The 25,366-nt window shown below is 37.5% G+C and overlaps 1 protein-coding gene and 1 pseudogene across 1 annotated transcript; both read left to right on the forward strand.

Moving 5' to 3' along the window:
* The first annotated feature begins 249 nt into the window (after positions 1 to 249).
* LOC131630963 (zinc finger protein ZAT9-like) lies at positions 250 to 1,654 on the forward strand. The gene has a single exon (XM_058901705.1). It carries the CDS (start codon positions 379 to 381, stop codon positions 1,336 to 1,338), a length of 960 nt encoding a protein of 319 aa, XP_058757688.1. The 5' UTR covers positions 250 to 378; the 3' UTR covers positions 1,339 to 1,654.
* A 1,335-nt stretch (positions 1,655 to 2,989) lies between these two features.
* LOC131630955 (asparagine synthetase [glutamine-hydrolyzing]-like) lies at positions 2,990 to 3,587 on the forward strand (annotated as a pseudogene).
* The last annotated feature ends 21,779 nt before the right edge of the window (positions 3,588 to 25,366 follow it).

The following is a 25,366-nucleotide window of genomic DNA, read 5'->3' on the forward strand; positions in this document are numbered from 1 at the left end:
AGATCACACTTTCTAAATTTTTGCCGCTCTGTAATTAATGGCACTGTTACAATATGTAGTTGTAATAGGCAACTCAATTTTCATCCGTTGGATTAAAATCGGACGGTTTAAATTTAAAATTTGCTAAATAAATAAAAATACTATTTATTACAAAAGTACTGTAAATGATATTTCTTAAATAATATTATAATAATAAAAAGATAATTTATGGGGTGGTGTGTGTCTTTTGGTGGAGGAATGCTTGTTACCTACTCCTTTTAAGTTCTCATTTTTTGCCCTTAAAACTTACTACTAGTATGTTTGTTTGTTGAGAGAGAAAAAGAGAGAGAATAAGAAAGAAAAGAGTAAGAGAAACTAAAAGTGTTGAAGTTGGTGGTAATGGAGAGACACAAATGCAAGCTTTGTTCAAGAACATTTAGCAATGGAAGAGCACTTGGTGGTCACATGAAGGCTCATCTTGCCATAGCTAAGTCTCAGAAACAACAAACTGTTTTGTTCTCAAACTCTTCATCGGAATCGGAATCGGAACGAGAACAAGAAGATGAGAAAACTTTGGTTAGTTATGGTTTGAGAGAGAATCCAAAGAAGAGTCTGAAGATTGCAGATCCTGGATTTTCTTTCAAACCTGATCAAACTGAGTCTGTTATTGTGCAAGATAGAGAAAGTGAGACTGAGTCAAAGAATAATCCGACTCGTCAACAACGATCTAAACGAATCAGAAAACACATCAACAGCAGCAGCAGCAACCACAACCAGAACTTTGAATTGAAGAAACCAAAAATGAATTTCATGGTGCCAACAGCAACGCAGTTGCCATTCATTGATAGTACTGAACCTGTGAGTTCAGTTTCTGATACTTCTCCGGAAGAAGATGTTGCTATGTGTCTCATGATGCTGTCAAGAGACAAATGGAACAGGAAGAATAACATTAACAATGTGGTGGAACAAGAAGAAGAGGGATCGGTGGAGAAGATACCGAAGGAGAAGTTGTTGAAACGTGTTCGTGGGAAGCATTTATGTGAAAATTGCAGGAAAATGTTCCGGTCTTCAAGAGCATTGGGAAGTCATAGAAGTGTTTGTTGTCGCGATGAAGCGAGGAATGACAGCGGTGTCCATGATAAGATTTTCGAATGTCCGTTTTGTTTTAAGGTGTTTGGTTCCGGTCAAGCACTTGGCGGTCACAAGAGATCTCATTTGATTCCTTCATCATCTAATTCCGCAGCCAATGTTAATGTTAATGCTAATCTGTCTGCTAGATTCAAAGAGAGTTTCATAGATCTCAATTTGCCAGCTCCGCTCGAAGAAGAAGATGATCTTAGCGTTGTTTCGGAAGCCTAATTGTGTGGCTATTTAATATTGGTTAATTATTATTATTAGTTCTTAATTTGTTGGAATTGGGTAAAATGGTTTTAGTTTTTATTTTTATTATTCAAAATTGATAGATCAAATGCTTTTTGATTCTATAATGGTAGATGAATATTAGTTATGATTCTCACCAACTGCTCTGCTATGTTGTTATTCGGTTACATGATGAATTGGTAGTAAAAACAGTTGAAGTTTCTTCATTGTATGTACTGGCCAACATGGTTCTTACTTGATTGATAGTACTAGAATTCTTCATACTTTTGCAATGGGAATTTGAGATTTGGTTTTCTGTGTGGACCTACAAATTTGCCTTTAAAAGTACTAAAGTTCTGCAATTCTATTACTACTAGTTTTTTTTTCTTCATAAATTTAAGTTGTACTAGTATTTTTCATGAAAATAAAAAAATATGCAAATAAAAGGGTTATTATTCTCTTTCTTCATTATTGAGTTGTTTTGTGTTTGTATGGGTTTGTTTGTTGAGTTCATGTTGTTGTTTTAAGCGTGAAGCATGAAAGCAATGATTCTAAGGAAGGAGTCAGAAACGGTTAATGATTAAAGGAGCCAATAGGACTGCACAGTTAGTTTCTTTTTCAGTGTTTGGATGGATGCGGTGGAACTTACAGAACTAACTAGGACTTGTTTTTTCTAAGAAACTGTGGTAATTTTTTTTAATAATAAAAATCTCATAAATTTCTGAATTTGATTTTTTATTTTGTTATAGCAGACTTTATCTTATCTTGTTTGAAAAGAATGAAGTCTCGGAGTAAAAGGAGGAGGTCCCATTTTCTTTTTGTCCAAGAATTGGTCAGATTTATATTTATATGATATGATCAAAATACTAATAGATCAATAAAAAAAAGTGACTGACAACGAAGAGTTCTGTCTTTATATATGTATATACTAGTATACTTTTTCACCTATTCTCTTGTAAAGTAAAGTAACTAATTGTATACTTCAAAAAAAAAAAAGTAACTAATTGTATAGAGATCCACCCAACTGCGACTGTAATGGAGGCTAAATAATAATATATTCTGACTAAAAAATATTGGAGTTAATTGAAAATATAAGTGTTCAAAATGTCGGATATCATTTGGTTTTATAAAGGAATAGTAACATAAAAATTATATAAAAGATTCAAGTTCTTACTTATAAAATGCATTATTAAAAAATATTGGGTTAAATATGTTTGACGTTCCTATAAATATAGCGATTTTTGGTTTTAGTCCCTCTAAAATTTTCTTTCAAACAATGGTCCTCCCAAATTTTTCCGTCACTAAATTTGGTCCCTACCGTTAGTTTTCACTAACGGAGACTTACGTGGCACGCCACGTGGAGGACAGCAGGGCATAAATCTGAAAACCATTGAGATTGCAGGGGTTTTAAACTTCCTCTAAACAAACTCAAAAAATAGAAAAAAAATATTGATTGTGAAATTTTGTGGAACACTTTGCAGCAAGGTGTCATCTTTAGTTTCTTTAATCTAATTCCTGAATAATCAAATAAAGATACAAAACTCGTTGAATCTAAGAAAAAATAACATTAAACCAATATATAAATATTAAAACAGTATCCCATTTAGTACTTTTTTCATAAAATATTCATTTCTTCAGATTTAATCTTGTTATGTTCGTCGCAGCCGTCATGAGCGGAATCTTAGCAGTGTTAGGCGTCGTCGACAACTCTCAGTCCAAACGCGCCCGCATCATCGAACTCTCTCACAGATTGAAATACAGAGGCCCTGATTGGAGCGGTATGTATTGTCATCAAAATTATTACCTTGCTCATCAACGCCTCGCTATTGTTGACCCTACTTCCGGAGATCAACCTCTTTACAACGAAGACAAAACCGTTATTACACGAGAAGTTGAAACAGAATCTGACTTCTTATCAATTTCTAACTGTAGTGATTGTGAAGTCATTGCTCATCTTGTAAGTTTTTGAATGAGTTTCATTTTCTGTTATTATTAAGGATTTAGTGTTTTTTATTTGTTTATTTATTTATTTATTCTGACTTGTTATTAATATATTTGCATGAAGAACACGATGAAGAGTTTGTTGATATGCTGATGGGGTGTTCTCATTTGCGCTACTTGACAGTACAGATAAAATTTTTATTGCTGCTCGTGATGCTATTGGAGTTATGCCCCTTTTTCTTCTTTTTGTAGCATTTTACATTTTCATCTTGGACCCTGTTTGTGTCACCAATTTACTATTTAATTAAACACTTATAGCATAAGTGTTAATCATATAACTACTTAATTTTAAAGATGACACCTTGCTCGCAAAGTGTTCGACAAAAGTTCACAATTAATATTTATTTCTGGGTATGTTTAGAGGAGGTTTAAAACCCCCGCAATTTCAATCGTTTTCAAATTTTTGCCAGCTATCCTCCACGTGGCGTGCCACGTAAGCCTCCGTTAGTAAAAACTAACGGGAGGGACCAAATTTAGTAACGGAAAAGTTTGGGAGGACCATTGTTTAAAGGAAAAATTTAGAGGGACTAAAATCGGAAATCGCAATATTTATAGGGACTAAAAACTTATTTAATCCAAAAATATTTTAAACTTAAATTCGGCTTTTTTCTCTTTTCTTTTATAGTTTTGTATTAGAGTATTGTGAAATGTATTTGAATTTTTGTTTGGGAGGGTGTGAGTGTATTGGTGTCTATGGGGTGATTGAGAAGATGTTAAATATTTGTTTTGTATATGGGTGTACTAGGACCTGTGGTTGTTGAAAGTATATTATGTGTTGTAACAAATTTTTACGTAGTATTATTTTATGTTGTCATTTGATAACGACCATGATTTTTTTTTTTTAATTTTAAAGTTTCCACGTTATATTCTTGTGTTGTTATTGTGTTCAGCTTTTTCTCTATACATTTGTTTTTTCTAACAACTGGTATCATAACTTTTGATTTGATGAGGGAATTGAAGTTCTTAGTATGCTCTGTGGTTGCATATTTGTTTGATCTTCCACATCAAAAAAGAAGGGTGGTGTTGTGAACAAGTTGTTGAGCTGCAGTCACTGACTTTGTTATGCAGTTTGGGCCTGTATAAAATTCAATTCAAAGATGTGTTGATACAATCAAGTTTAAACAATGTATTGTGAGATTATGTCGATGGTTGAAGAGTTTTCTACCAACATGAAAGTCACACCATAAAATTTCAACCCGTTTCTCGACATGTTGAAATTCTTGAAGTGGTTTACCTTCAATTGAAGTATACTCTTCTTTAGGGTGGAGTATGATAGTTTTTCATCTATGATTGTCGTGAAGACAATGTGGAAATTCTTGAAGTTGTGTAGTTTCAAGTGACTATATTCTTTATGATGGAGTATGATTGTTGTTAAAGACAAGGAAAGATGATGTATTATTTTCAATTAAGGTGGAGATTGCTAGGGTTAGTTGAAAATATACAGGTTGAAAAACTCTCAAATTATTTAGTTTTATAAATGGAGAGGGAGTCAAAGACTATATAAATGATTCAAGTTCTTCGTTATAAGATGTACTGGACAAAAGCCCGTTAAGATTGTATTTGACTTTCTTTGTTCGCTTATAGTCTTATATTAGTGTGTTGTGAGATGTAGTTAAATATTTGTTTTGGAAGGTGTGAGTGTATTAGGGACCTAGGGCTGTTGAAGATGTATTATGCGTTGAAATAATTTTCATATGTTCTCTAGTTGTCATTTGACAACAACCATGATCTTTTTTTTAAGTTTTGGAGTTTCCACGTTATGTTCTTGTGTTGTGATTAGGTTTTTTTATTTTCTCTATGTCGACTTTTCTCAACAAAAAAATATATTTCAAACTGTTCCAAAATACAAAACTGCAACAAGACAAAAAAAAATTAAAATGAATAAGAGCTTACAATTATTCTCTATGAGTTTTCATGTTTTGAAAATGTTCTATGATTTTTTCATTGTCGACATTCTCAAATATGTCACTTTTATATATGTTATTAAACAATCATTCAACCATTCATTTTTCATACGATTGCGCAAACCATTCTTCACAAAATTTATAGCAGAGAAAAATCTTTTAATAGTTGTAGTTTGTAGGGTGGGTTCATTCTTAAAGTGGGTCTCACCTTTTATTTAGAAAAAGAGTTAAAAAAGTTTTTTATGGGTATTGTTTTATTTGGACCAAGTCCTATTAACACGTATTTAAAAAAAAAATTAATCCTTAAAACAACAAAACAAATAAACAACATAATAAGGATTTCAGAGAATTGCAATAGAGAAGAGAAAAAGTCTCAAGTGATAGATGAGTGTAGTAAACCTTATCAGTTTGATCTACAAATTCAATATATTGTTCCTATCTCATAATAAATTTTATTTATATTCTTGTTGAGTAAATTTAGCTTCCCTTAACGTTGTTTTTAGTATACTCACATTTTGTGAAGGAATTGTTTGGAGTATGTTTCTCACCTTTATTGTTTATCAGTGAAGTTTGTTATTCTCTAATGTTACTAGGGAGAATTTCGTATACCCATTATTTATATAGTGGAAGATTTTACTAGACAAAGTCCGGTGATTTTTATTCTCTCACTTTGAAGAAATTTTTCCACGTTAAAAATTTGGTGTTCTTGCTATTTTAATTTTCTGTTATTATTATTGTGCTCTGCAATTGGTTCTATTGGTTGTCTGTTTAAATTGTACATGTTTGGAAAAGTATTCCGCTTGAAAAATATTTTGATTATTTTTCAACAAAGTGGTATCGAGAGCTCTGGTTGGCTTCTTTTGTGCATTTTAAATAAAGAACAATTAAGAGCCCAATATAATTAAGCTCAACTATATTAATTAAACACTCTAAAAGACCCTCATGGAAGATATGAGATATTGGATCGAACTCTAGTGGCAGGGCCGGCCCAACCCGTTTAGAGGCCTAAAGCAAATTTTAAAGTGAAGTCTTTAAAATGTATTTCAAAATATTAATTTTGTGGTTGTTAAGAGTTGAATTAAATACCAATAGGAAAAGAGGCCTATATATTAACAATTCAACTACAATAATATATGTAATTCAAATGTCATTATATATTTTTATATCTAAATAAAAAAATTTGAGGCCTTTTTTAAGCCTAAACTTTTTAGGCCTAAAGCCCTAGCTTTAGCTGCTTGGCCCTTGGGCCGGCCCTGTCTAGTGGGTCGAAGAGTGGCTTCGGGTTCGGCAGAGGTTAGCGTGCAATCGAAGGTCACTCACATGTTGGTGTCAAAGACCAACATACTGTAGTCAAAGTGTGTTCTAGTATGTGGGGGTTAAAATGCTAGGGGTGTTAGTATTTCGAATTGGGTATGTTTGTTATGTTCAATTGTTTAAGTTAGTTTATACCCTAAGTTAGCCTGTAATGGGTATTTGTGAAAAAGCCATTAGTTTAGTATGTTAGGTTTATTATAAATAGCATACTAGTCTCTCATCATTGCATACTGCAAATCCTAATTTAGTGTGAGAGGATTATTTGTTATTCTTGTAACACTTGTAATCTTGATTGAAAGAGAAAGTGATGAATAGCATTTTTAACCAATCCTTGTTGTTCTTTTTGTTTTATCATCTTTTCTACCCTTGTATATTTATTGATCACAAAGAAACAGTTTATACTTTGTTCATCGAGACATTCTTTTCACAATAAATTGGTACGGTGAGCATGGAGAAGATGCCTTCAACAAAGTATAAGATTGAAAAGTTTACCGGAGTGAACGATTTCGGTCTGTGGCGCTTGAAGATGAAATCCCTATTGGTCCAGCAGGGTTGTTTAGAAGTGTTGAAGGGAGAGACAACTATGGATGTTGCGTTAACAGAAAAAGGAGACGACGATATTAGGGGTATGGGTGAAACTTGAAAGTTTGTACATGACCAAATTACTGGTAAATCGACTCTACATGAAGCAACCTTTGTATTCATTCAAGATGATTGAAGACAAATTGTTGACTGAGTAGTTGGATATGTTCAAGAAGCTAATTATCGGTCTTGAAAATATTGATGTGAAGATCGATGATGAAGATCAAGCATTGTTGTTGTGCGCTTTTCCCAGAACACATGCTCACTTCAAAGAAACTCTCTTGTATGGAAGGGAGTCCCTGACCTTCGAAGAAGTTCAATCAGCCTTGTACTCTAAGGACTTGAACGAATGAAAGGGGCATAAATCTTAGAAGGTTGGTAAAGGTTTGGCTGTTAAGGGAAAATTCTTACGAAGGGATGGTAAGTTCGACAATAAGAAAGGTAAAAGTCAGCAGAAGTCTTACAATGGCGAAGCATCTGGTATTCGATGTTATCATTGTAAGAAGGAGGGTCACACAAGGAAGGTGTGCCCTGAACGGTGAAAGATCATGGAGGGAAGGATAATGGTAACACGGTCATTATTTAAGATGATTTTAAATCATCTGATGTTCTTGTGGTTTCAAGCAGCGACTATAGTAAAGAGTCGATAATGGATTCAGGTTTCACTTGGCACATGACTCCAAACAAAGACTTGTTCGAGGAATTATGTGATCAAGATGGTGGATTTGTATTGCTGGGAAACAACAAAGCTTGCAAGGTTACATGTGTTAAATCTGTGAGATTTAAGCTCCATGATGAGTCAATAAATTTGTTGACTGAAGTCAGGTATGTACCTGATTTGAAGAGAAATTCGACTTCTCTTGGTGAATTCGACAAGAAAGGATATGTTTTCTAAGGAGAGAAAAGTATCCTAAGAGTCATGAAGGGGTCGAAGGAAGTATTGAAAGGCATGAAGAAACAAGGCTTGTATACCCTTGACGCTGAAATTGTAAGTGGTTCGACAAATATTGCATCCATGAAACCTTTGTCAAAGACAAAAATTTGGCACATGAGATTGGGCCATGTCAACGAAAGGGGTCTAGTCGAATTAGGAAAAAAATTCTTGGTGGAGACAAAGTCGAAAAGCTAAAGTTTTGTGAACCATGTGTACTTAGAAAATCTTGCATAATGAAGTTCAACAAAGGCAAACAAAGAACACATGGATCCCATGATTACATCCATGCTGATCTTTGGGGGCTTGCAAGGCGTCCATCACATTCAGGAGCAAGGTATTTTCAATCTATAGTAGATGATTATTTCAGAAAATTATGGGTTTTTATCGAGAAGACTAAGGATGAAACTTTTGATAATTTCAAAAGTTTGAAGACTCTGGTTGAAAATCAAACTGGTAGAGAGGTCAAGAGGTTGAGAACCGATAATGGCCTTGAATTTTTCTATGAGGCGTTTGACAGTTTTATGTTGTCTTTAGTATTGCAAGGCCCATAACTACTGCATGTACTCCATGATAAAATGTGTCTGCAAGGCACATAACTACTGCAGGTACTGCCTCTTAGATGCATGTTGACTAGTGCTAGGTTAAAGAAGTTGTTTTGGACTGAGATCTCGACAAACTAAGAGTATTTGGTTGTGTAGCCTATGCTCATATTAGGCAAGACAAGGTCGAACCTAGAGCTCCGAAATGCATGTCCAGGGGATACCCAGAAGATGCTGATGAAGTTGAGAAAATTATCAATGACTATGTATTGTCTAGATATAGGTCGAGAAGAGTCATTAAGCCACCTCAAAGACTTGGTTATGAAAATCTTATAGCGTATGCCTTAATCTCTGCAAGTGAGGTTCTAGACAAAGAATCTAGAGACTATAAGGAAGTTATGAGGAGTCAAAATAAGACTGAATAGCTAAAGGCCATGAATGATGAAATGAAATATCTTCATGATAATCACACTTGGGAACTGATCAAGAAACCTGTTAGAGCAAGGTTAATCAGTTGTAAGTGGATTTTCAAATTTAAGGAAGGAATTGAAGGAGTGGCGTCAAAAAGATACAAGGCAAGGTTGGTCGCAAGAGGTTTCACTCAGAAAGAAGGTGTTGACTTTAATGATGTGTTTTCTCCTATTGTGAAGCATATGTCCATTCGAATGTTTCTTGCCATGGTGGCACATTTCGATCTTGAATTGGAACAAATGGATGTGAAGATTGCGTTCTTGTATGGTGATCTAAATGAAACAATTCTCATGAGGCAACTTGAAGGGTATGTTGAAAAAGGGAAGGAAGAATATGTGTGCTAGCTGAAGAGATCCTTATATGGACTGAAACAATCTCATCGATGGTGGAATAGGAGATTCGATAAGTTCATGGCACACATAATTTTCGTTAGAAACCAATTCGACCATTGTTTTTACTTCTGATTTCGACTTGGTAATTCATTTGTTATTTTGTTGCTTTATGCGGATGATATTCTCATAGAAAGCTACTATGTCGAAGATGTGATGAGGGTGAAGGTTGAACTCAATAAGGGGTTCGATATGAAAAATTTGGGAGTTGCATATAGGATTCTTAGGGTTGACATTCGAAGAGATAGAAAGCACTCGAAATTATGCTTATCTCAAGAGGCATACCTAGAAATATTCTCTAAAAGTTTGGTAGGTCGAATTCAAAGCCTTTTGTGACTCCGACAACCCATCAATTCAAGTTTAGTATAAATCAATGTCCCAGTACGGATGTCTAAAGAGCTTATATGAATAGCATTCCATATGATAATATAGTAGGTTCTTTTATGTATGTTATTGCATGTACTAGACCCGACATAGCATATGCAGTAAGTCTTGTAAGCAGGTACATGGCGAATCCTGGAAAGGCTTACTGGCAAGCATTGAAGTGGATTGTACACAAATGGGTCTCGATATAGAGTCTTAATTTATGGTGGAACCTTTGGTGAAGATAGTAAAGTAGTAATCAATGGATATGTCGATTCTGACTATGCAGGTTGTATAGATTCTAGAAAATCTATTTCGAGATATGGTTTCACTATGTTTGGCACAACAACTAGTTAGAAAGCAACACTTTAGAAGGTTGTTTTTTTATCAACTACTGAGGCAAAGTATATTTCCCTAACTGAAGTTGTGAAAGAAGCATTGTGGCTTGAAGGTTTTGCTAAAGAGCTGAAACTTCAAGGTCAAGGTATCACTGTTAAATGTGATAGTCAAAGTGCTATACATCTGTCGAATAACTCAGCATATCATAAGCGAACCAAGCATATCGATGTGAGGTTGCATTTCATCAGAGGAGTAATAGAGCATGGAGAAGTCTAAGTACTAAAGGTTTCGATAGATCACAATGCTGCTAATATGATCACCAAGACATTGTCGAGTTGTAAGTTTTTCCACTATTTGTAGTTGATAAAGCTGCATGACGAAAGCTAGTTTGTTCTTTGATATTAGAGTTTGTTCTAAGGTGGATATTTGTGAGATATTGGATCGAACTCTAATGGTTCGAAGAGAAGCTTCGGGTTCGACAGAGGTTAGCATGTAATCGAAGGTCGCTCACATGCTGGTGTCGAAGACCTACATATTGTAGTCGAAGTGTGTTCTAGTATGTGGGCATCGAAATGCTAGGGGTGTTTACATTGTTAAATTAGTCGCTAAATTGGTCTTAGTCACCTGACGTTCCACGTGAGTGCCACATGGTCTTATTTATTGACTTTGATTAACAGAATAACTAAAGCAATTCAATTTGCAAAGTTAAGGGATCAAAAAGATCTTTTTAAAAATTAAGAGACAAAATGGAACCTTGAATCAAAGATAAGGAACAAAAAATAATATTAAACCTATAAAAATTATATTTTGACTAAAAAAACTGTAAATTCTATAACTTCAAATAAAATCAACTCTTAAAAAATAATCAATTTTATTTTATAAGAGTCAATTACACCAAAATTCATTTTACATCTCTAAAATTATTTGTGTACATTCTAAAATAAAAATCAAACATCCACAATAACTATGATAAAAAAAAACTATGATACACAATAACTATGACATATAGATAAAATAATACATAGATATTTATATTTTTTTAAATAAAATGGGTCAATGACAGTGAGAATTTTTTATATAATGAAAACAAATATTTTAAATTATAAAAAACTAAAATGATAAATAATATTGTACTAATATGAAAACAAAACCACAAATTTCACTCTAAACAAAATAATTAAAAAATTAAAAAAAAAAAAAAAAAACGAATACAATATATGTATTGAGTGTCTATTTAGAGGTTGTAAGTAGTAAAAATTAAAATCTAAAACCGGAATTAAAAAGTGAGGCAGAGGACTTTTGGTGCATGTGATATCTTATTTCACAAGAATTTCATTTCCTTTGAACAGTGTTAATTATTCATCAAGAGCATCTTGTTTCATCACAAGCCAAGATCGTACAAGTAACGTGACCCAGATGTCATACCCCAAAATTTGCCCTACCTACTTCACTCACAAAGTTTCAAAGGATAGGGCTCCATTCAAGATGCACTCCTAGTCAAAAGCCTCCTAAGGCTAGGGTTTGAGATTCCTCTAAGAGGGATCAATGAGATGAGGCTCTTAATCAAGGGTATATGGCTCATAATGATCTAATCTAACCCCAGGGCAAAGGTCAAGGCACCACTCCAAAAGTCACATGTTCAAACAGTCTCCAAATCTACAATCAGCTGATTCAAAATCAAAGTCAAGGCATGAGCCAAACTTCTAAGCATGGGTCAAACAACAAGTATGGGGATGTATATCCATCATTTGATCAAAATTGATCATGATTCCATTAATAGAAACTCAGAGATGAACCAATCTAAAAAGTTCAAATTAGGGTTTCTATAGGAGAAAGTCAACCCAACTTTGACTGGGCATAACTTTCACATGGAACATCAAAAATTCCCCACTCAAAGCCTATTTTGAAGGAAATTGGATTCTCTACAACTTTGTCTCTCACAAGCCAAGGCTAGAAATGCTTCATTTGGAAGGTACAAGGCAAAAGATTACAGGTCCTTTTTAAGCAGTCTCCAAAAGCAGTTTTTTTGCAAAGAGGATATGATCAAGATAAAAGCTCCAAATGGAAAATATGTTCCAAAGTGGCTTATAGAGGACATCTTGAGGTTTCCAAAAAAAGTCCTAGCACTCCTTCATATCTTAAAAAATTGAGTGAAATATGCTTGATCAAAGTTAGGAGATTTTTAGGGACCAAATGTGGAAAAAGAGGGTTCAAATGGAGAAGTTTTGCAAATGGGCCTATGGTTTTATAATACAAACTTGGTCCACAAGTCATTAGCATGCCCAAAACAAAATGCCACGAAATTTAACCTATTATTTGATTTAATATAATTTTTTATCTCATTTTTTATGATTTAATTAAGTGTAAAATCAAATATTATGTTAAAATATTGGTATAGGCCAAAATCCAATCAATATTAATGGTAAACATGATGTAATTTCGTGGTAATGGGATCAAAGAAGAATAAAATCAAATCTTGGCCAAAATAGTAGCTTAGCATTCAAGTAAGAAAATCAAATTTCTCAAAAAAGCAAGATTGGATTCAAAGGCTATTTTGGTTCTTTTTCTTGACCTAAAGATCCCCCTATAAGTACTAAAGAGAGGCATAAGGGTTGAGGACGAAAATTCTGGGAAGAAAAGTACTTGCAAGAACCGAAAAAGTCATAAAAAAGTGGAATTCGGTTTTGGAGAATTTGGGGCTTTCATCGAGAACTAAAGGTTTCCAAAGCTTCTTCAAGTAATCTGGAACGTGTTTGGATCGTTTATCAGCTTCAGCACCCCCAGAATTTCTCCATAATAGCCAAGGTATGTAGTTTTAAAAACTGATTCGATTAGCATATTATACGCATGTTCATGTGAATTTGATTGTATGTTTGAGTTTGTGTCATTGCTGTGGACGTTTCTGAATCATTTTCTTTAAGTTTGGGGGCGTAAATCATGTTCGGCCATGGGAGGCCGAGTTAGGGTTTTGTTTTGGATTTGGGGGTTTTCAGTAGGGATAAAATTAGGGTAAGGCAGGGTTGGCATTGAGATCGCGTGACCAAAACGAGTGGAATCAGGGGGTTGCGCCTTTCCTATTGGCATCCATGTGCTATTCGTTATTTTTGGTAGTGAGGGGTTTGCTACGAAAAATCCTTAGCAGTTTCGTAGCTAAATATGCAGGTTTTGCAGGTCTGGAGGTAAGTGATGATGCGTTGGCATGATCTGGTTCGCCAATTCAAATTTTGGCGCGCGTTACTATTTGCGTATTCCAGTTTTGTTTTTGTTTATTTTCTGATAGTTGTTTAACGCGCGTGTGTGGGTGGTGCAGTGGTCATGTGAAACGTTAGTGAAGGGGAGGTCGTGGGTTCGAGCCTCCCCTTTGCCCATTTATTTTTCTAAAAATTTCAACCCTCGATCCAGTGCGCCTCAGCTTCAAACCCTCACTATGCACCCTCAAATCTGAGCCATAGAATTCTATTAATTTAGATCCAACGAATCCTGGTTGCATACCCATACCATACACCATAACTGCAACCATATTGAATCAAAACCTAGTTAACTAATTTAGTTTAATTAATATATTCAAATTGTAATTATTTCTTTTATATAATTAAAGGTTTAATTAATGGTTTAATAATTATATTTTGTAAATGGAAAATATATATGATATTATTATTAAATTACAATTTGTTATTCGTGCCGATTAAATCGATTAATCGCTATGGTTAGCAACAATTTAATTAAAATGTTATTTAATTAAGTAAATTTGGTTTCTATTATGTGGTTAAATGGTTGCAATTATCTTATTAATTGTGATGATTAACCGTTTTTCTCTCCGATTTAATTTGTTATTCTTTTTAATCGAATCAATCGATTGCGAGGGGTAACAATACAAAATAAAATTCTACAAAATTATTAAAAAATACTTCAACTCATTATTAGTGATAATCGAATCAATCGATTAAAATTGGTAGTGATGCAATTATTAATCTTTTAACTATGGTGATCAAACCTATTGATCATTGCGGTTAATTGTGCCAAATCAGGGTTGTACGCCCACTCCTAAAAAACACTTCCCAAAACTTGTATGTATCGAATCATACATTATCATAGGCTATTTCAAAAGCCTTTGAGGCAAACTATATCAAATCAAATTTCAAACCCTAAGGGCGTACAACCCGTCCCCCGAACTACGTGGACTCTGATTCTCCCTAAGGAGATACGTAGGCATTTGGCAACAAGGCGAGTCTCCCACCTCCAAACCCTAATCATTTTAATAATTAATTTTGTCAACCCTAATAACTGATTATCATCTGCCTTTGCCCTAACCCTAATCTTTGAAATGTTAACCTTTAGGAAAGGGTTTTGGGTGCCTAACACCTTCCCTTAACCCGAATATGGTATCTTACCCTGAATCTCTAAACCATCAAAGGTTTCCTATTCGCCTTGGTAGAATAGGTGGCGGCTCTAAACATTAATTTTTAGGCAGGTTGCTACAGCTGGCGACTCTGCTGGGGACACACTATAATGGTGAATACTATGCTCCTATGGGTTTTAGGTTTAGGTTTGGGGCGCATTTTAGGGTTGGCATTTTTGCCATTTTTAGGGTTTGGGGGTTGCACCTTTTAATATTTTTATTTTTATTTTATTTGTTTATTTGTCTATTTGTTTTTTTGTTTTTTTGATTAAATATTTGTTTATCTGCCTTTAAATGTTTTATTATTACATGCATTGCTGGTTTGTTATGCTTTGTTAAACCCTAAGTGTGGGAGTTAACTTTGAGACCAAATGGGGACACGAATCGCCTACGAGTCTCATTGATAACTCCACTCGGAGTGGGTTGAGTATTCGGAAAGGTCCAAAACGAGGCTTGACTTTGTTGAGGGCTGGACTGGATACTTAGCTGATCTCTCCGAGAACCTACCCCAAAAATTCGAACCTCATGGATAAAATGAGCCGTTCTAAAATCCGAAGAGACAAAGAGTCTCGGAGGCTACGAACGACCCCATGAGACCTTCTAGAACCCCCATAAAAAGGTTGGCTCCCTAGAGCCCCCTGCGTCGAACCTATGAACTTAGGTTTCTTCAAATATTATATGTTTTCTTTTATATGTTTTATCTTCTTTTTTTTGTTATTATGTTTTTTGTGATTGCATGCATCATTTATCATTTGCATCTCCATCATGTTTTATCCACAAAAAAATAGTAAATAAAAAAAATATATAATATAAATGTAAAATATATTCTATTTTGGTGAATGTGTAGGAAGGATGAGTACCAAGAAGACCATTGTTCACTTTACTGTTTCCACTCCGGATATCAAGAAACTGAAAATAATCAAGGAAAAATTACCGTCAAGTGCTTTGGATAGGTTTGTGATTCGCTATGGGAATATTTTGGACTTGCTGGGTGTGAGAGTACAAGAAGAAGCCATTACTGCTTTGGCCCAGTTTTATGACCCTCCACTTAGGTGTTTCACCTTTCAAGACTTTCAGTTGGCTCCAACTTTGGAAGAAATGGATTCTTCGCTAGGGTTCTCAAAAATCAAAAAAGAATTCTATACTGGTGTGGGTAAAGAAGTGGACTTTTCAGATTTGGCAAAAGCTTTAGGGTTGTCTGTTACGGAATTGAAGACTAACTACAAAACTGATGGAGATGTGCATGGGATCAAGAGATCTTACTTAGAAAATCAAGCTACAATGTATGCTCAAAAGAAACAATGGGACATTTGTGGACATTTATTAGCTCTTCTAATTTTTGGAGTGGTTTTATTGCCAAAGAATATTGATTATGTTGATCCCGCTGCCATTCATGCTTTTACTTCCTTTAAAGTGCATGGACAAGATCCTACTCCGACAATCCTCGCTAATATTTACTATGCTATCCATACAAAGTATGAAAAGAAAAGAGGAATGCTATTTTGTTGTGTTCATTGGCTATATTCTTGGTTGACTTCTCATCTCTACAAATCTAGTTGCTTTATCAAAGAATTGAGTAGGAACGATTGGTCTCAAAAGTTAAGGGCTCTAAAAGCAGATTCTATTCTATGGTATGCAAAGAAATTAAATTCAGAAAAGATTATTTATAGATGTGGAGAATTCAGCAATGTACCATTAATAGGAACTCTTGGTTGTATTAATTATAACCCCATTCTAGCATTTCGCCAATTGGGTCATTCCATGGATAAAGAACCCGCCGAACAATGGATAAAAGAGTTAATATTGCATGACAATGGGAAGGCTGAACCAAGAATATGGAAAGAAGTAATTCAAGCTTGGAAGCATGTTCAAAGAAAAGACTTTGGGCCAAAGAATGTAGTTGCAAGAGCACCTTACACCGCATGGGTCCAAGAAAGAGTTAAGAAAGTGCTGCTTCCTTTTGTTGTGGATCCCGCCTACAAGCCTGATTCTCCTGATCCTGTTCCTTTATCCATCGAAGAGATAGAAGGAATTAGGGCTGCCCTAGAGGCGTCCCAAAAGGAGAAAGAGAAATTAGAACTTGATTTGCATCAACTTACTAATGAGAAAAGTCAACTACGCCTTGACCTCAAAGAGAAGAACCAAGAGCTTCAAGCGATGAAGGAGGAAAGTGATAGACAAAGAGGCAAGAGGAAACGTGCAACTGAAGGGTATCTAAGTGCTAATTTCGATCTAGCAGCACACAATGAGAGATTGGACCAAGCTGATTTAGAAATTGCAAGGTGGAGAAGACGCTTCGAGGAAATTGCCCATGATAAAGAAGAAACCGAGAAAGAGCTAGAAACAATGATCCTTAATTTAAATGATAGGACTGAGGGCCAAGAAAGAGAAATAAGGGGCCTCAGATATGACCTTCAAGAAGCTCAAAATGTTGGACAACAAGAGCGTGCAAGGAGAGTAACAGTGGAAGAAGCGTTCCGACAGCGCACCGAGGAGTATAATAGAGCATACCAAGCCATGGTGTCACTTAGGGAGGTGTTCGCAAAGGAAAAAGAAATACATGAGGCAGCCCTGAATGAAAGAGATCATTGGAAAAGACTTCACACAATTATTTCTGCGGCAAGTGAGCACGTAAGCATGGTTCCTAAGCTACTTGAAGACTACGAGAAATATCGCGAGGATTATGACAAACTAGTCTTTTTGTGTAATGATTTAATTCAAGATATTCCAAAAAGTTTGGAGAAAGCAGAATCATCTCCCGTCATCCTTCCTGAAGTAGTCAAAGAATTCATGGAGCTTTGTAGAAGTATGGTGGACAAGTTCCAAGAAAACATCCAAAGGCGTTCTTAGTTTTATGTTTTTTTCTTCCTCACTTGTTGCTTTTACTTTAAGAATTTTCAATCTAATTTTCTTTGAGTATCTTTCAATTTCAGTTTCTTTCCCTTTATTTGTAAACCAACAATGAAGTGGTATTTCCCTTTTTAATAATAAAGTGTGTTTATTTTTTGGCATTTACTCGTTGTTCTTATAATATTCACCAAATAGATATATAAAAAAAAAAAAAAGAAAAAAAAGAGAAAGGAAAGAATAAAAAAGGAGAAAGTACATTTACTATAATAATGTGGATAAAACATGAACATAGCATAAAACATAACATTCATATCATGCATGTCATATTTAATTACAAAAACATTAAAAGGAAACTATCTTCATCTCCAGTCACACCATTGCAACTCCACCGCTAATCCAGACAAGATCTCAAAAGAAGAAAGCGATGGAACAACTAGAACAGAATCAAGCCGCCCTTCGAGAAGAGATGACTCAATTGAAAGGAAATGTGGAGGACCTCAAGGGAGGAATGGCTCAAATGTTGAGTCTCATGAAGGGTATTAAGGAGGAACAGGATAGAGCTAGGGAAGAAAAGAATCGGTATGAGGAAATGCCGAACGATGGAAATCCACTGCTAGGATTCGTTCAGGGATTTGATCCTCACAAATCAAACACCCACTCGTCAAAGAAGGTTACTAAAGCCCATGAAGAGGGAGAAGCTTCCTATGAGGGATTCATTCCCACCGCTCAGAAGGAGGGGGCGCCTCGTACCGTTCGCATCCCTATTAACAATCCGCCTAAAGATGAGGACTATGTGGACTTACAATACGGGGAGGTGGACGAGCCAAACCAGGAGTCCCAGCATAAACAAACCCAAGCTGATTCTGAGGAGACTGCTAGAAATAGCGGACAAATCAAGGCACTAGAGGAAAGAATGAAAGCAATGGAGGGATATGATGCCTTTGATGTGGATACCTATGAAATGAGTTTGGTGCCGGATTTGACCATCCCTCACAAATTCAAGATGCCCGACTTTGAAAAATACAAAGGACTTACATGCCCTAGAAGTCATTTACGCATGTACGTCAGGAAGATGGCTGCCTATGCCAATGACCAAAAGCTGATGATGCATTTCTTCCAAGACAGTTTGAGTGGGGCATCTGTCGAATGGTACATGCAGTTGGAAAAGACACATATCCGAAGCTGGAACGACCTTGCTAATACGTTCCTCAAGCATTACAAGTATAATCTGGACATGGCTCCCAATCGGATGCAACTGCAGAACTTGTCTCAGAAAAAGGAAGAGTCGTTTAAGGAGTATGCCCAAAGATGGCGAGAACTAGCATCTCGAGTCCAACCTCCATTGTTGGAAAAAGAGCTAGTTGACATGTTCATGAGAACTCTACAAGGACCATACTACGACAAAATGATTGGAAGCGTATCCTCGGGATTTTCAGATCTAGTGGTTATCGGCGAAAGAATTGAGGACGGAATCAAGGATGGGAAGATACAAGGAGCTTCATCTAACTCTTATCACTCTAAGAGGCCCACCTCAACCTTCGCTAAAAAGAAGGAAGGGGAGACCAATGCAGTAGTGCACCAAGAGTTTAGACCTCCTATGACATACCCGCCTCGACCAAGATTCCAAGGCCCTCCGAGGAAGTTCGACCCTCTGCCCACTTCTAAAAGTGAGATACTGAAATACCTGTTAAATGAGCAGTTAGTGGAAGTCAGACCAATGCCACCTCCAATTCCCGGAAAAAGTATGCCCAATTTCAAAGCTGATGAGAGATGTGCATTTCACGCCAATTCTCCCGGACATACATTGGAAAAATGTTGGGCCTTTAGTCACAAGGTTCAAGACCTAATAGAGTCAGGAGCAATTGCTTTTGACAAACCTAATGTAAAGACGAACCCCATGCCTCGCCATGATGGCACAGTCAATGCAATCGAGCTAGTCACCGAGCAAGAGTTTGTTCAACAACGGAGTTCCCCCATAGATGCCCTTAAGAGGTATCTACTTGCAAAGGGGTTCGTCCTCGAACATAACGAAGCTTTTAAGACGACCTTGCAAAGACTAGTGAATCAAGGAGTGGTTCAGTTCAAGGAATATCCTGAGGAAGAGTATGTAGCCATGTTGGACAGAAATGAACCATTAATGATACCAAGGCAAGGGGCAAGGAAGACATTGATCATCCCTTGCACCAAAGCCACACTGCTGATACCCACACAAGGGCACACTAGGATCATCCCAGTCAGGGATCCATACCCTGTAGATAAAATGAAAGCAGTCCCGTGGGAGTATGAGTCTAATGCTAATACCGATGTGACAAACATCGTTGGGCCTGGAGGCATGACGCGTAGCGGTCGCATATTCAATACTGCTAAATCAAAGGAGAACTTAGCACAAGCAAACGACCAAGCTACTGTGGTCCCTACTGAAAGTAGCACACCCACTGACAAGGATACCACCAATAAAGATGCTGAAGAGTTCTTGGCACTGATCAAGAAAAGTGATTACAAGGTAGTGGATCAGCTGCATCAAACGCCATCCCGGATATCACTCCTCTCGCTGTTAATTCATTCAGAAAAACATCGAGACACTTTGATGAAAATCCTAAGTGCTGCTCACGTAACCAAAGACATCACTGTAAACCAATTCGATGGAATGGTAGCTAACCTTACTGCTGGGGCATGTTTGAGTTTCAGTGAACACGAGTTGCCCTCACAAGGGAAAAGACATAACAAAGCCCTGCATATCTCCATGCAATGTGGGAAAGCTCATCTATCTAGAGTGCTGATCGACACAGGGTCGTCGTTAAACGTGATGCCAAAAGCTACCCTAGACAAGATAGATCTGGAAGGGCTAGTAATAAGACCAAGCCGTCTGGTGGTCAAAGCTTTTGATGGGTCGCAAAGTCCAGTATTTGGAGAGGTAGATCTCCCTGTGGTAATAGGCCCTCGTACCTTCTGCATCAATTTCCAAGTGATGGAGATTGAGCCTGCTTATACATGTTTGCTGGGACGCCCTTGGATCCATGCTGCTGGGGCAGTCACCTCTACTCTGCACCAGAAGATGAAATTTGTGGATGGAAACTCTATAGTAACTATCAGTGGGGAGGAGGACATATTCGTCAGTAATCTAGACTCGTACCGGTATATCGAGGCTGGAGAAAAGGCATTAGAGACTTCATTCCAAGCGCTTGAGATTGCCACTGCTGTCACACTACCAATTGAGAAGACTCGAAGGGCGGTGACTTCTTGGAGAGACCTGCAAGCTACACAGATGGAAGGCTGGGGCAAGATCCTAGAAGTGCAAGAGAAGAAAGATCGTCTGGGGTTAGGATACCAATCCACAAAGAAGGCTGCAAAGGAAGAGCAACGGTTCCCTCCGATCACACAAACTTTTGTCACAGGTGGATATGAGCACGTATCCATGATATCTAGCATGGAGGGAACGTCCAATTTCATCAGAATGATCAGGCCAGGAGAACAACTTCAAAATTGGACAAGCCTGGAGATACCGGAGATAGTTTACATTTCAAAGTAATTTGCTTTTCTGTCGTGTGTTTCATTTCCCTTTCAAGTTATTAAAATAAAAAACAATGTCGCTCATGCCTCGCCCGAAGCATAGAGTTGGTTTGTAAGGGCCCCATTTTACTTTCAAAGATCCAAGTTTATTAATAAAATTTTCGTTTGCGTTTGGTATCAAAATCCTGTCTCGCTCTTGCATTCACCTTCTCAAAATGACAAATAACTTTCTTGCATAAAACAAAAGCACAAACATAATTGCATACTAAAAAGACAAAAAAATCAACTTGTGCAGATCACCTTCTAACATCACCGATAATAATACTGCTGAAACTCAATATAAATTCGAGGCTCTCGCTAATCAGTCTGAGGAAGAAGATGAGGAAGACGAGGAACTTCCAGAAGAATTGTCAAGGCTAATGGAAAGAGAATCCAAAAGCATGCTCCCTCCTCAAGAGGCAATCGAAATCATAAACTTGGGCACCGACAAAGAACCCAAGGAAATCAAGATTGGGGCAACACTGAACGAGGGCATAAAAGCAACACTGGTCAAACTCCTCCATGACTATGTGGAAATATTCGCTTGGTCATACCGGGATATGCCTGGGCTGGACACAGACATCGTCGTGCATAGGTTACCACTCAAAGAGGGCTGTACACCTGTCAGACAAAAACGCAGAAGAGTCCGACCCGATATGGATAACAAGATCCGAGAAGAGGTACTCAAGCAGTTTGATGCAGGTTTCCTTGCCGTAGTCGAATATCCGCCGTGGATCGCCAATATAGTCCCAGTACCTAAGAAAGATGGAAAGGTACGCATGTGTGTTGATTATAGAGACCTGAATAAGGCAAGTCCAAAGGACGACTTTCCGCTGCCACATATAGACATACTAGTGGACAACACCGCACAAGCTTCAGTGTTCTCATTCATGGACGGATTCTCAGGATATAACCAGATTAAAATGGCTCCTGAGGACATGGAGAAGACCACCTTCATGACATCCTGGGGCACTTTCTGTTACAAGGTAATGCCTTTTGGATTGCGAAACGCCGGGGCAACATATCAAAGAGCTATGGTCACACTATTCCATGATATGATACACAAGGAAGTCGAGGTGTATGTAGATGACATGATCGCTAAATCCCATACTGAAGAGGAGCATCTCATACACTTACAAAAGTTGTTTGAACGCTTGAAGAAGTTTAAGCTAAGGTTGAACCCAAACAAGTGTACATTTGGTGTGAGATCAGGAAAGTTGCTGGGATTCATAGTAAGCCAACGAGGCATAGAGGTAGATCCTGACAAAGTAAAAGCCATACAAGAAATGCCCGTCCCGAAGACAGAAAAAGAGGTTCGTGGTTTCTTAGGGCGCTTGAATTATATCTCAAGGTTCATTTCGCACTTAACTGCTACGTGTGAACCCATATTCAAGCTACTAAGAAAAGATCAACCAATCAAGTGGAATGACGATTGTCAAGTAGCTTTCGAAACTATAAAGCGTTATCTAAAAGAACCACCAATACTCGTACCCCCGGTGTCAGGAAGGCCGTTGATCATGTACCTCACTGTCCTCGACAGGTCCATGGGATGCGTACTGGGGCAGCAAGACGAAACAGGGAGGAAAGAACACGCTATTTACTACCTTAGCAAGAAATTCACTGATTGCGAATCCCGGTATTCACCATTGGAAAAGACATGTTGCGCCCTAGCATGGGCCTCCAAACGTCTAAGGCAGTACATGCTGAACCATTCCACATGGTTAATATCGAGGATGGATCCTTTGAAATACGTGTTCGAGAAACAGGCTCTCACGGGAAGAATTGCTAGATGGCAAATGCTACTGTCAGAATATGATATCCAATACGTCACCCAAAAAGCAATCAAAGGGAGTGTATTGGCAGAACATCTAGCTCACCAGCCCATTGAAGAGTATCAGTCTATGAAATTCGACTTCCCTGATGAGGATATCATGCTGGTCAGGGACTATGAAATGCCCGGACCCGATGAAGGGCCCGAACCAGGATTGGTATGGACTCTCACATTCGATGGAGCCTCAAATGCATTAGGACATGGCATAGGGGCAGTCTTGACATCTCCTGACAATCGTCATATACCTTTCACTGCAAGATTGTGTTTTGACTGTACCAACAACATTGCTGAATATGAAGCATGCATATTGGGTCTAGAGGCGGCGATCGATCTGAGGATTAAGTTACTTGAAGTATATGGGGATTCAGCATTAGTAATCCACCAAGTCAATAAAGAATGGGATACGCGAGATGCAAAGCTAATCCCATACCGAGACCTCATACTGGAACTAATGGCTGAGTTCGACATTATCACTTTCAATCATATCCCGAGGGAAGAAAACCAGATGGCTGATGCGTTGGCAACACTCTCCTCCATGTTCAAAGTAAACTGGCCTAATCACGAACCGCAAATAACGGTCAGACACTTTGAAGAACCAGCCTATTGCCTCACGATTGAGAAACAAGCTGATAACAAACCTTGGTACCATGACATCAAGGAATACTTGGAGAAGCAAGTGTATCCAGAAAACGCCTCCACGATTGACAAAAAGACACTAAGGAGGTTGGCATCTAAGTTCTTCCTAAATGGTGATGTCTTGTACAAGCGAAACTACGATTCAGTGTTGCTAAGGTGTGTGGATAAGAGTGAGGCCAAGGAGATTATCAAGGAGATCCATGAAGGAACCTTTGGGACTCATGCAAATGGACATTCAATGGCAAGAAAAATACTAAGAGCTGGTTATTACTGGTTAACAATAGAGGCCGATTGCTTCCAACATGCAAGGACATGCCACAAATGCCAAATATATGCTGACAAGGTTCATGTGCCACCAAATCCACTGAACGTACTAAGCTCGCCATGGCCATTTGCAATGTGGGGAATTGATATGATAGGTATGATCGAACCCAAAGCATCTAATGGACACCGATTCATATTGGTTGCTATTGACTATTTCACCAAGTGGGTCGAAGCTGCTTCCTACACTAATGTAACAAGACAAGTGGTTACTCGATTCATCAAGCATAACCTCATCTGCCGATATGGGATCCCAAGTCGAATCATTACCGACAACGGGTCGAACCTGAACAACAACATGATGAAGGAGTTATGCGAAGAGTTCAAAATTGAACACCACAATTCTTCACCATACAGGCCTAAGATGAATGGCGCTGTTGAAGCCGCGAACAAAAATATCAAAAAGATAATACAGAAAATGGTGAAGACGTACAAAGATTGGCATGAGATGCTTCCCTTCGCCCTGCACGGTTACAGAACTTCAGTACGTACATCCACAGGGGCAACCCCTTTCTCCTTGGTCTACGGCATGGAAGCAGTTCTCCCTATCGAAGTGGAGATTCCATCGTTAAGAGTCCTAGCCGACACAAAGTTAGAAGAATCGGAATGGGTAAAAACCCGCTTTGATCAGCTTAATCTCATTGAAGAAAAGCGACTGACAGCTTTGTGCCACGGGCAGCTCTATCAAAAACGAATGAAAAAGGCGTTCGATAAAAAGGTCCGCCCTCGAACTTACAAAGAAGGAGACCTCGTTCTCAAGAAAATCCTACTACCCCGACTTGACGCCCGAGGAAAATGGACACCAAACTACGAAGGGCCATATGTCATAAAAACAGTGTTCTCAGGAGGAGCGCTCGTCCTTACCACCATGGACGGAGACGAGTTAACACATCCGATCAATTCAGATGCAGTCAAGAAGTACTATGCCTAGCAGGGGCAAGACTTCAAACTACGAGCCCAAGACAATTCGTAAAGGATAGGAAATCGAGCAATCATTAACTTCCGAAGTCAAAGGATTACTGGGGCCCTCGATGGTAAAAGAGCGATAGTAGTATTAATATCATTTCTATTTGTCATTTTTCTTTCTCATGTACACTCGCCAATTCAAGGCAACAATCAATAAAAGTCTTTCCTTTTCATATCTATCTTTTCATCATTTCAACACCAAGTGCAAAGGATAATTTGTTTCTTATAAACTTTAAACTCTGAACTTAAAATAAGAAACTTACAAACTAACAGACTAAGCTAAAAGGGGATGAAACTACGACATCTCCGGTAGTCAATACAAGCCTGGTCCCGAAAGCACCGCAATACCCCAGTATACTAACTTCAGGCGATCTAAGATAAGACCCATGGAGCTGCTCAAAGGCCAAACAAATCCAATGGGTGACAGGAGATAAAGCATCGAGTTCGTCATACATATTCATACTCATGAACATTCACATATGTACTGTCTGCATAAGCATGCATACATTTACAACAAATCATAAGCATATACATTCGCAAAGCATCATTCTACAGACAAAGGCTCGGGTTCCCTCGAATCCAATCTCCAAACTCAACTCTCAAGTTCAAATTCAAACAAAAATCGTAACCCACGCGTTAC

This window comes from Vicia villosa, unplaced genomic scaffold, assembly GCF_029867415.1.
Source record: "Vicia villosa cultivar HV-30 ecotype Madison, WI unplaced genomic scaffold, Vvil1.0 ctg.000756F_1_1, whole genome shotgun sequence".
Lineage (NCBI taxonomy): Eukaryota > Viridiplantae > Streptophyta > Magnoliopsida > Fabales > Fabaceae > Vicia > Vicia villosa.